The sequence below is a fragment of the Rhinoderma darwinii genome, chromosome 4 (assembly GCF_050947455.1).
Source record: "Rhinoderma darwinii isolate aRhiDar2 chromosome 4, aRhiDar2.hap1, whole genome shotgun sequence".
NCBI classification, from domain to species: Eukaryota; Metazoa; Chordata; class Amphibia; order Anura; family Rhinodermatidae; genus Rhinoderma; species Rhinoderma darwinii.
In genome coordinates this window covers 243,932,197-243,944,513 of record NC_134690.1, presented here as the reverse complement: position 1 = coordinate 243,944,513, position 12,317 = coordinate 243,932,197, and the positions used below count along the sequence as shown (strand labels likewise).

At 41.3% G+C, this 12,317-nt stretch overlaps 1 protein-coding gene across 4 annotated transcripts in view; it reads right to left on the bottom strand.

Moving 5' to 3' along the window:
* The window catches only part of TRMT11 (tRNA methyltransferase 11), an 85,360-nt gene that overhangs the window by 27,685 nt on the left and 45,358 nt on the right, over positions 1–12,317 (bottom strand). For 3 of the 4 annotated variants that reach the window (XM_075862335.1, XM_075862337.1, XM_075862336.1), the window contains exons 8-11: positions 8,524–8,604; positions 7,644–7,808; positions 3,955–4,024; positions 2,774–2,905 (exon numbers count right to left, since the gene is read on the bottom strand). In XM_075862335.1, coding sequence (XP_075718450.1) covers positions 2,774–2,905; positions 3,955–4,024; positions 7,644–7,808; positions 8,524–8,604 — 448 coding nt within the window. The remainder of the gene's footprint in view (positions 1–2,773; positions 2,906–3,954; positions 4,025–7,643; positions 7,809–8,523; positions 8,605–12,317) is intronic. The other variant, XM_075862338.1, reaches the window with a different exon arrangement.

The following is a 12,317-nucleotide window of genomic DNA, read 5'->3' as shown; positions in this document are numbered from 1 at the left end:
AATATGGCTGCCTTTATAACCCTAACAATGGCCATGCAGCTTTCCTGATGACCTGAACGGTACAGATGACAACTATTACAGGAGGTATGTATTGGCAGCCACATTGCTTCTCACTCTGTTTTTTCAAAAATAGAAATAACAAAGAAGCTTCAGAACTGAACATTCACAACCTGAGAGACAAGGGCAACGCTACAACACCACATTAGAGAAGTCTGATCGTAGACCATCATGGAGTTCCAGTAGGAAAGGGCTCTTTAGAGCATGTGAACCATACTGTCATTCAAGTCAATGTTCCTTTGCTTAAAGAAGGGGATGTCCAAAGATTAAATGTTATCCCCTAACCAAAGGATAGATGATAAAATGCTGATCGGTGAGGGCCCGACCAATAGGACCCCCACCGATCACGAGAATGGGGGACATGTTCCTCTGAATTTAAGAAGCGGCCGTCCGCGCATGCGCAATGCCGATTTATTCACTGTCTATGAGACTGCCATAGATAGCCAACTACAGTGCTCTGCTATTTCCGCCAGCGCCATAGAGAATACATTGAGCAGCGTGGCGCATACGCTACCTGCCGCTCCATTCACTCAGAGGAACGGGACTTGTGATTGGTGAATATCAGCATGTTATCACCTATCCTGTGGTTAGGTGGTAACATTTAATTTTGGGGTAACCCCTTTAAGCTGATCATACATTAATGATTTCAGACAACCGTTTCCTGAATAACTTGTGGTTCACGGTTGCTTTGTGAAGGTTGTAATTTTGGACGACAATGCCATAAATTAAAAAGTCGCAGATCAATCTCTGCCATGATCTGTGGCTAATCTGGGCTAATATTGAGGGGATGCAGGTCTGTTTGGCATAACTTTCTAGGACTGCACCCCATCAACAACTGCAAACGTCCAACATGGCAGATCAACTTTTCACAGATATCTGCTTTTGGCCAGCTTCTGTCATGCTCGTTTAGGTTACGAAAAGGTGCCGACAGTTGGCTGAAAATGGTCTAAATCTGGCAATAATGGAAACCTATGAGTTGTGCTAAAGGAATTTGAGTTTCACTTTCGTACTAGAAAATCGGTAGTCATCTGGTATTAAAGGCTTCCCCAAAGGGATCTTCGCACACGTATCTATGACATATTAGAGCATCATAATGGCTGGATTTCTCTTTAATGTGAAGTTCCTCATACACGGACTGGAGTTGATAATAACATCATCTGATAAGCTTGTACAATAACTGGATCAGTGCCGATTTAACAAGTCACTAATCTACTCGCAGAAAAAGGGCGACATAAAGCTCTTGCTGTAGGCAAAACATTAAGAAGGCAAAGCACATGACAATATAAAGGGGTCCGTGTTTAAGCATCGTACTGCACATGGGTTACAACTAGAAGAATGTGAAGAATTCAGACACAACAACGAAGTCCATGTGAGATTAAACAAATAATCTACTTCTAGCTCGATGTTATCTTTCATACAGAAACGGTTATTGCCTCTCGTTAAAACATTGCCTGTCACTCGCCGCTGCTCTATATATTATTCTCTTCAAGTACAGTCATGAGGTTTGCTTGATCAGAAGGAAAATTTAGGAAGTAGGACTAAAAAGGTAAGAAAAGAAAAAAAAAAAGAGGAAAAAAAAAAAAAGCAGCAGGTTCGCTAAGAACCACTTCTTCTGTGAGATTGTTCATTCTTTCTATCCTACAAATGTATTCCTCCTGAAGGGAGATTATAAGATACACATGGACACATCTGCATCATAACATACAGTCATTACTAACAACTCAGGATCTCTACAATGACTTGCTCTTCATTTTACTTTAATTATATTATGCTGAAATGACAGCGACAGAAATTGGCAGACAAGTAGGATTTCCTGGCCGTTTTTTACAGTTTATCCCATTTCTGACAGCTGCTTGCCCCTCTTGCTTTCATACGGTTTATTCTGCATATTGGGCTGTGCATGTTAATGGGGTAAACAGATGTAAAAAGGGTATTATAGTTGTGACAAAAACAAAAAAAAGTCATTCATTGCATAACGAAAAGTTATAGTTTTCCAATATATTTTATCATTTCCTTCTGCTTTTCAAGATCTCTGCTTGCCGTCATTCATTAGGAATCTTCCTAATTTACTTCCGGTGGATAACAATTTGTCCTGCTCATGTGATGGACACAGTGCTTGGCCTGTTCTAGTTACCAGACAGTTATCAGAACTCAAGCTGAGCACCTGTGTGTCCACCACATCACATATTTTTATCTACTAGAGGTAAAGTGTGAAGGTTCCTATTAAATGACAGCAAGCAGAGATCTTGAAAACCATGAGGAATTCATACAGAACGTATATTGGAAAATTCCATGATTTTTAATCATACAAAGAATAACATTTATTTGTTTTAAAAGTAACACCCCTTTAAGGTCAAATCCAGGCAAAATGATCTTGCCTGTATCTACAGCAAATCAGAAAATCACATTGGTGAGGTCTGTGATCTCAAGTTTAACTTCTTAAAGAGGGTTTTCCAAATTTAGGTAAAGCTTAAGGATTGCCTAAACGGGACATAAGAATTTTTCCATTCATTGCCAGCAAGCAGCTATCTTCAAAACAGTGAGGACCTGAAATAAACACTTCCGATGTTAAACCGCATCATATTTAGCAGCAAGTAACAGCCAAACTGATAGATATTGGTAAAACATTCTACACACAAAGTATAAGTTATTTGTAAGTTTCCATTCAAATTAAGTAAATATAAAGACACATCCCTGTAAATAACAAAACACTTACTCCGGTCTGTAGACAGGTAACCAGTAGACCAACCTCCCTCCTACAACTAGGAACTCCGCTGCAAAGTTCAACAGGTCCAAAAAGATATCGCTTAGATGATAGGTTAGCTGAACAGGCACATGATTTTCTGGACTGAAAATGAAAAAAAAACAAAAAACATTTTGATCTGCGTATTCCTAACCAAAAAACCAAAGCACAAAAAACTTAGCAAAACCACAAAACACTTCACGTCTTGTTGATATTCGAAGCCTTCGTAAATATGTGGAAGCGGAAGTGAAGCATTTCACTTTATGGAAGTTCCCATATGGACTCACAAAGGTAAAACATTAAAGGGGGTTTCCACCTTCTGACAACCGATGACCTATCCACCAGATAGGTCATCAGTATATCATCGGTGCGGGTCCGACACCCAAACCCCGCACCGATCAGCCGCTGTTATGGCACATAATGCTATGTACGGAGCCGGAAGCAGTTGGCCCTGTACATAGCATAGTGGCCGCTCTGCAGAACTGCAGCTCGGCCGCTATTCCGTGGCCGGAGCCAACTGCTTCTGGCATGTACCGCCGGTGCACGGAGGCACCGGACCAGCTGATCTGTGCAGGGTCCGGGTGTCGGACCCCCACAGATTATGTACTGATGACCTATCCGGTGGATAGGTCATCAGTTGTCAGAAGCTGGAAAACCCCTTTAAGACCATAGTTTTTTTGTTTCTTTTTTTGTTATACCACTTTCTCCTGGAAGGCTGGGTGGCAACTATTATGCTCTCTATTACAACACCTAAAAGAACTCCAGCATAGCACATGTCTGTTTATGCAGCGGTACAGGGTCAGGTGATGTATTATACATAACTAGGCGGATTTGGCAGAGGTCTCAGAAAGCTGGGTGAAAAGGCCTAGAAAAGCGGTAATGATAGTCATGTTGATTGTCACCAGGCTTTCCCAGAAATAGAAGCAACTAGTACTTGGCTGAATACAATTTTTATTTAGGACGACATCTCAAGGACACATAACCTTGAAAGTTATAAACAATATTATTTCACTATGACAAACAGCAAACACATTCATCAGACCATTGGAAACATGCGTATCCATCGTACAGACATACGTTGCTTTTCCCTTTATTATACACACTATAATTGTCCGGCACGTTACCATAGACCGGTGTATTGAGGAATTACTCACAATTGGTCCGTCTTTAGGATTTCTTTCTGTGTGCCAGTCTTTCTTGTTGACTCCCGGATGCCATATGGGGCTAAAGATGAAGAAAGACTTCTAGTCACTCTGCCAATCATATGTAAATGGTTTATTTCCGAACCTCAGCCAAACTTTGACTTGTCAGATCCTGCCACTCTGATTTCCTTTCCTTCAATTATTGGAATGCATTTATTGGCTTTGATATTGTGTCCGCATGCGAAGACAAGGTCATGGATAGGCCAGAAAACAGCCTCCGCCAGAGTAGGATTATAAATGGTGCACGGCTCCAGCTGTTATGCAGACGTATCCGTCTAGTATCTCCCACCAGCACCATTTAATATATGTCATTTCACCCACTAAAGACAGAGCCTGGCTCAGAACAGATATGTACGAGAGTCACCTGTGAAGCTTAAGACTGCTTTACAAGAATTTAGGGATAGATGCTCAGCTATGACAGCTTTTACCTCTATATTACCTGCTATCCAAACCCCCATACAGCCATGGGTTGCCTTACAATTGCCTTGTATTTGCATAATCCCCAACAGACTATGATTAGAAATTCAGGCTTGAGCTGCCATCTAAAGCGCCATTCCTCACATACCCTCTGCTAGTCAGAAAACGTAAGCTTTAAGGAACTAGACGTCCAATTCAAGGCTAAGAGCTTTGCTAAAAAGGGCGCTCCATGTAGTTTTAATTGGAGCTATAAATGCAGATAACCTGGCCAATTAGAATGTATCTTTAGTAAGAATATTATGATGCCTGGTCCATCAGTCTGAAAATGTATGGAGACGATGGAAAAAGCAAGAGGTCATTATCAGGAATTTGGACAGTCTAAACCAGGCATGGGCAAACTACGGCCCGCGGGCCACATACGGCCCGTTAGGCTTTTTAATCCGGCCCGCCGAACTTGTCCAAGATATATCCGTCCTCAGCAGCTGCTAGTTCGCGCAGGAGGACGGATATATCCGTCCTGTGATCGCGCGGGTACTGACAGTTTACCCACGCGATCAGCGGCAGGAGCACGGCTGTTATACACAGCCTGGCTCCTGCTGCAACTGCCGGAATCGAAGCACGCGCCGATTCCGGCAGTTTAACCCATTAAATGCCGCTGTCAACAGTGACAGCGGCATTTAATGTGTTTGACAGAGGGGGGAACTCCCTCTGTCTCCCGATCGGCGCCCCCGCAAACAAATCGCGGGTCGCCGTCGGGTTTCCATGACAGCCGGGGGTCTAACAAAGACCCCCAGGTCTGTCTTCAGCATGTGCCTGTTAGGCGATGTCGGAGGCATGACCTAACAGGTTGCCTGTCAGTTTTACACTGACAGGCAATAATGCTTTGGTATACGAAGTATACCAAAGCATTATATATGCGATCGGCATATCGCATAGTGAAGTCCCCTGGTGGGACTAAAAAAAAAAAAGTAAAACCGTTAAATAAAGTTTGTGAAAAAAAAAATAAAAAAAATTACAGTCAAAGTCAAATAAAACTACTTTTTTGCCCCAAAAAGTGGTTTTATTTAATAAAACGGTCAAAACAAATCACACATACACATATATGGTATCCCCGCGATCGTAACAACTTGACCAATAAAATGAACACATTAATTAAACCGCCGGATGAACGGCGTCCAAAGAAAACGCAAAAAACAACGGCAAAATTCTCTCTTTTCTCCCATTCCCCCCATAAAAAATAAAATAAAAGTTCATCTATAAGTCCTATGTACCCCAAAATAGTACTAATGAAAACTACACATTGTCCCGCAAAAATCAATCCCACGTACGGCCACATCGACGGAAAAATAAAAAAATTACGCCTCTTGGAACGCGGCGATGCAAAAACAAGTAATTTTTTTCTAAAAGGGTTTTTATTGTGCAAACGTAGAAAAAACATATAAAACCTTTACACATTTGGTATCCCTGTAATCGTGCCGACCCATAGAATAAAGTTAACATGTTATTTACGCTGCATAGTAAACGGCGTAAATTTATAACGTGAAAATTAATGCTGGAATAGCTGCTTATTTTCAATTCTCTCCTAAAATAAAGTTAATAAAAGTTAATCAATATGTTATAAGCATCTAAAAATGGTACAATTACAAAATACAACTCGTCCCGCAAAAAACAAGCCCTTATACGGCTATGTCGACGGAATAAAAAAAGAGTTACGACTCTTGGAATGCGATCGTGAAAAAACAAAAAATAATCCTTGGTCATTAACGTGCAAAATGGCCCGGTCATTAAGGGGTTAATGTGGCGCGTATTTCTCTTTATTTCACTTTAATTTTCACTTCGTTTCACGTCACCATTAAGCCCTTCGGTTTTCAAAGAGTACAATATCAGCCGTCACTTTGCCACGAAGCATGCAAACTATGCTAGCAAGCAGTCAACACAAGAACGGGCGGCTACTGCTCAGAGGTTGGCAGCTAATTTACAGAGTCAACAGAACTTTTTTCTTGATAAATCACAGTGCGTATGTTATTTTAATCTATTTACATTTCCTTCTCCCAGTATCTGCGAAATAGTATGTAAATGCCATATCTTGCATATTCCTTGAGACAAATTTATTAACTGATAAGGGCTATTTTTCACATTTGAAAGACAGTTAATAAATTGGGTTGTAGTGTTCTTACTGTGCTATGAGGTTTGCACACACTACATTTAATGCTTTAGTATATCCGGCCCAAACACTCCCTCCAAATGCTCCTGGCCCGGCCCCTCTGTCAAATTTTAGAACCCATTGTGGCCCGCGAGTCAAAAAGTTTGCCCACCCCTGGTCTAAACGGTAATCCACCTGATGACTTCCTATACAGATATGTATGCCTGTGCTATGATCACTGTGGCTTTTTTTGTAGGGATAACTTTTGTATTGTTTAGGCTATGTTTACATTTGGGCTGTGGCTTCTGATCAGATCGGAAGCCACAACACTGTGCCGGATCTGTCATACCACCTGACCACATTGACTTACAATAAGGGCCCGTCGGGTTTCGGCTATCAGAGTTTTGACAAGTAGAACTGCATGCGGTGCTATTCTTCCCGTCAACTCAGGGCTGCCAAAAGAGGCTCCAAACGGCAGTGTGAATACAATCTTAGGTGTACACTAGGGCAGATTTGTTCATGTATACAGCAAGGGAGTATTGATTATGTGTACAGCAGGGAGCTATTGTGTAGGTCTACAGTATGGCTTTGTTATTTGTCTTGTTTTTCACAAGGAACCTGACTGTCACAAAGTGCTTGTGTGTCCATGTATGTATCACATCTTATATTATGCATCTTCCATCCAATTTCTATACAAACATGTGTAAACTTTGCCATTTAATTTTCATCTTGAGCGCAGATGCCCAAAGGGTGTGGACTGAATTAATCTAATGTGTCTGGGCAGCCTATGTGGTCCCACTTCACCTCTATACCTCCATTAGGGCTCATGCACACGACCAATGTTTTATTTAGTGTCCTGTCCGTTTTTTGAGGATCGCACACTGAACTATTCATTTCTATGGGGCCATGCACACATTCATTTTTTGCGGATCCGTGTGTCTGTTCTGCAAATTATAGAAGAGATCCTATTCTTGTTTGTATTTTCGGTCCGTCTACCCCATTCTAGTGTATTGGTCCACAAAAAAAAAACGGACAGAACAAGGAAGTCGTGTGAATGATGGCATATATCTTGGCAACTTACGGTCTGTAATTATTGCATCAAACAATGGACCTCTTCTCCAGATGGGTTTAGATGCATCAGACACAAGGACATCCAGATAGTGTTTCTCTAACCCGTACTGACGTAAATTGGCCCTTATATTCTCATCGGGCCCTCTCCACTTCTGGTTCATTCTAGTTGCTTTACCTGAAGAATAGACAGACAGTGCGAAACTCAAATATGTGTAACATATTTGATTAACTTTGATTAACATAAGATTAAAAAAGGAAATTTTTTTAAATAAAGTAATAAAAGCGAAACAGGTAATGCTGATATATTACATTATTTCAGGGTGGAGCTCCACTTTAAGGAATCACAATATTCGAGGCAATGTGCTCAACAGCTACAGATAAAACCTCGCTTGAAACAACCTGTTTTCCGGGACCCGTTGCACCACTTGAGCTATGTTTTGCTAATACTAGTTTAGCATGAAATATTCAAGCGAGGTCTTCAAAGCCTTAATGTAGTAAATGTTTCCAGCAAACCGTTCTGGTAATAATTATTGGGTATGGTTTATCACAAAAACTCAGGACCAAAAATTGCACAGTATAAAAGTTTTTCCATGCAAACAGTAAAAGTGGTTATTTAACTGCTGGCCTCATAAGGAATCATGAACCCAATAGCTGAATTTAGCTTCATATTTGGAGCCTATTAAGAGAAAGGAGAACAGATTCTTTACAAACTGTTAGACATGGCAATTTACTGAAATAACAAGAGATTACTATGAAGACATCGGTTTACATTCCTCAGCAATTCAACGTTATTGTTTCAGCGTGACATACAGCTAGAACAGTCCAATGACATCATCAGTGTAAATGGCTATCAGATAGATATAGGTAAAAAAAAAAAAGTGTTTACTCACCCCGTCCATGGACTGTGTTGTAATCAATCTCAGTGCCGCACACGTAAGCCCCAAAGTGTGCACATGGTACCAAAAGACCCCCTACAGGAGGAAACAGTCCACAGTCACCTACATGCTGATTGAAGCCGTTCCATTTTTAGGAAACGGTTATTAGGAGAGCTGGCACGTCTAGAAAGTCAATGGTGATTGTAACAAACCATGGTAAGACCAAGTAGGCAAGCGATCATTGTGAGAATAGGGATCAAAGCAACCTACCAAAAATTAAATGCCACCCTGGACTCTCATATACAACTCTAGAGCGGTCATTTTTAACCCTTTCCCGCGATTGGGCGTTACTGTACGTCCGAAATCAAAGTGATTTCCCGCAGACGGGCGTACAGTTACGCCCTGCAGATAAAGCGAGCACAGGAGTTAAAATTGTTTAATAAAAAACAATGACCGCATTTTATTTTTTGGTCACCTTGTCTCAAAAAAAATGTAATAAAAAGTTGCAAGTAAAGCAAAATGGTACCAATAGAAACTACAGTTTGTCACGCATAAAACAAGCCCTCCCGCAGCGATATCAACGAAAAAATAAAAAATTATGGCTGTCAGAAAATGGCGACACTAAAACATGATTTTTTTAGAAAAGAGTATTTTTATTGCAGGAACGTAGTGAAACGTAAAAAAACGATATAAATTTGGTGTCGCTGTAATCGTATCGCTCCGCAGAATAAAGTTAACATGTTGCTTATACTGCACGGTGAACACTGTCAAAAAAAACAAAAAAGAAACGTGCTGGAATTGCTGTTTTTTGGTTTCCTCATCTCCCAAAAAATGGAATAAATAGTGATAAAAAAATAAATAAAATCGCATGTACCCCAAAATGGAACCAATAAAAATTACAGCTCGTTCCACAAAAAAGGCGCCCTCACACACGCCCTAACGGAAAAATAACACGTTATGACTCTCAAAACGCAATGGCGCAAAATGATTCTAAATGACGGCCCAGACTAATTTTTAGGTCCAGTAGAATTTCACTAAATATCCCACATCGTCATTTGCTGGACCCCGTAGACGCAGCAGAGATGAGGAAACTTTAGGGCCTTGTGCGGCTTATAGGGCTAGTGAAGAAGTCAAATATAAGGCAACACTGGAGCGCAGATATTTTGTATAATACCCAATAAACTCGGCCTGTGTATAAAGGATTGGTTCAAAGCGCACCACACCAATCCATGGATTATTCATTCACCCCATTTATTGCATCATCCTATTATGACCTGTTGCACTCCGCCCAGCTTACATAAACCCTGATGTACTCCGCCCAGCTTACATATGCCCTGATGTACTCCGCCCAGCTTACATATACCCGGATGTACTCCGCCCAGCTCACATATGCCCCCACATTATAAGCTGAAATACCACTAATACACCAAGCAAAATCTGCGCTTCAAAAGCCAAATGGTGGTCCAACTGAGCCTGGCAGTGTGCCCAAATGGCAATTTATGACCACATATGGGGTATTCTGGAGAACCCGCTTAATAATTTATGGGATGCGTGTCTACGGTGGTACAAGCTGGGCACAACACATTGGGCACTGAAATGGCATATTTGTGGAAAACAGCAATTTTCAATCTGCAACATCTATTGTTTACTCATTTTTTCAAAACACTTGTGCGGTCAAAATGCTCACTACACCCCTAGATCAATTCTTTGAGGGATCTAGTTTCCAAAATGGGGTAATTTTTTTGGGGGGGGTACCACTGTACTGGTACTATAGCTCAATGCAACATGGTGTCAAAAAACGAATCTTATAAAATCTCCACTCCAAATACTAAATGGCGCTCCTTCCCTTTAGAGCCTTGCTGTGTGTCCGCCCAGCTTACATATATCCTGATGTACTCCGCACAGCTTACATATAGCCTGATGTACCCGCACATATTACATATACCCTGATGTACTCCACAGATTACATATATTCTGATGTACTACGCACAGCTTACATATATCCTGATGTACTCCGCGCATATTACATATACCGTGATGTACTCCGCCCAGCTTACATATACCCTGATGTACTCCGCCCAGCTCACATATGCCCCCACATTATAAAAGCTGAAATACCACTAATACACCAAGCAAAATCTGCGCTTCAAAAGCCAAATGGTGGTCCAACTGAGCCTGGCAGTGTACCCAAACGGCAATTTATGACCACATATGGGGTATTACTGTATTCTGGAGAACCCGCTTAACAATTTATGGGATGTGTGTCTACGGTGGTACAAGCTGGGCACAACACATTGGGAACTGAAATGGAATATTTGTGGAAAACAGCAATTTTCAATATGCAACATCTATTGTTTACTCATTTTTGCAAAACACTTGTGCGGTCAAAATGCTCACTACACCCCTAGATCAATTCTTTGAGGGATCTAGTTTCCAAAATGGGGTAATTTTTCGGGGGGTACCACTGTACTGGTACTATAGCTCAATGCAACATGGTGTCAAAAAACGAATCTTATAAAATCTCCACTCCAAATACTAAATGACGCTCCTTCCCTTTAGAGCCTTATAGTATTCTCACTCTGATAACTAGGTTTTCGTTCCGTTAAATTGTAAATATTACTGCCTGAGCTGAACGATTAAAATAAGTTTATTTAGATATGTCTTAAAATGGGCCCTTAAAGCCAAAATAACAGGCTCAATCAAATGGTCAGCAGCAGAGACATAGCCTAGAAGGCAAAAGATACTATCCACCCACAGACCAGTCTCTCCTATTATTATATATTCGCTGAACCCTAATGATTGATTAGTAATAGCGCCGTACCACGCTACACCTTGCGCTCTACTGCGCTAGTCCGGCTCTTAAAGCCACGTATAATGATGTGGTCAGCAATAAGGTCAAGACCTCCAATATTCGGTAACAAGCACCCTGTTGCAAGATCACTGACCAGAATTCACTAAATGTTTAATTGTTAGTTATTATGCTATATCGTTAATCCTACGCGTTTCAGAACCACCGTTACTGGTGGAACATCATCAGGGATTATTAGTGTTACACGATAGTATTCAGTATAGCTGCCGGATCGCACGGTTGTGTGCATTCATGAACCTCCCGGCTCGAGCACGATCAAGATATAATGGTCGCACACGAGCCGGCGAGGTGTCGGTCTTTTCAAGAGCTAGGGCCCTCCTCCAATACTGACATGCCCCCGGCATACCACCAATCCACATCCGACACGTCACTCATAACCTGTCAGGATTGTGGCACGCCTCCCTTTATCGGCAGGCAATAAGTTATAGATATGACGACTAGCGTCCCTAGTAACGCTGGAGATCCGAGAAGCGGATCTATTACTCAATAGGGGATAAAATACTCAGAATGGGAGCCGAGCCCTGTACAGAAGACAATGTGCCGGCAATCCAGCACATATCCCCGCTATTACCAGATCACAGCGTTGAATCGTCCAATGACACCATGGTTGCGTCCCGTTGTTATGACGACCATCCGGGCACATACACATTCCAGTGTAGTTATCAATTGTTAGAGGAGTACATTCATAGCAATGGGCAGGTTTCAGGTAAGTATCACTGCTACTCGTCAATATATAGATGTCAATACTCCAAAGACATATATAAACAATGGACTAGATGCAACCCTTCACATCGATACGCGTTATCCTCAATACTTCACACCTACTAGAGTGTACTTATTACTCTATCTAAGTGGTACACATCTATAGTGAAAAGTTAAATCCCATGACTTTCAATGATAATGCATCCATCACTCATCCTTTCAATAGTCCGATTAGCCT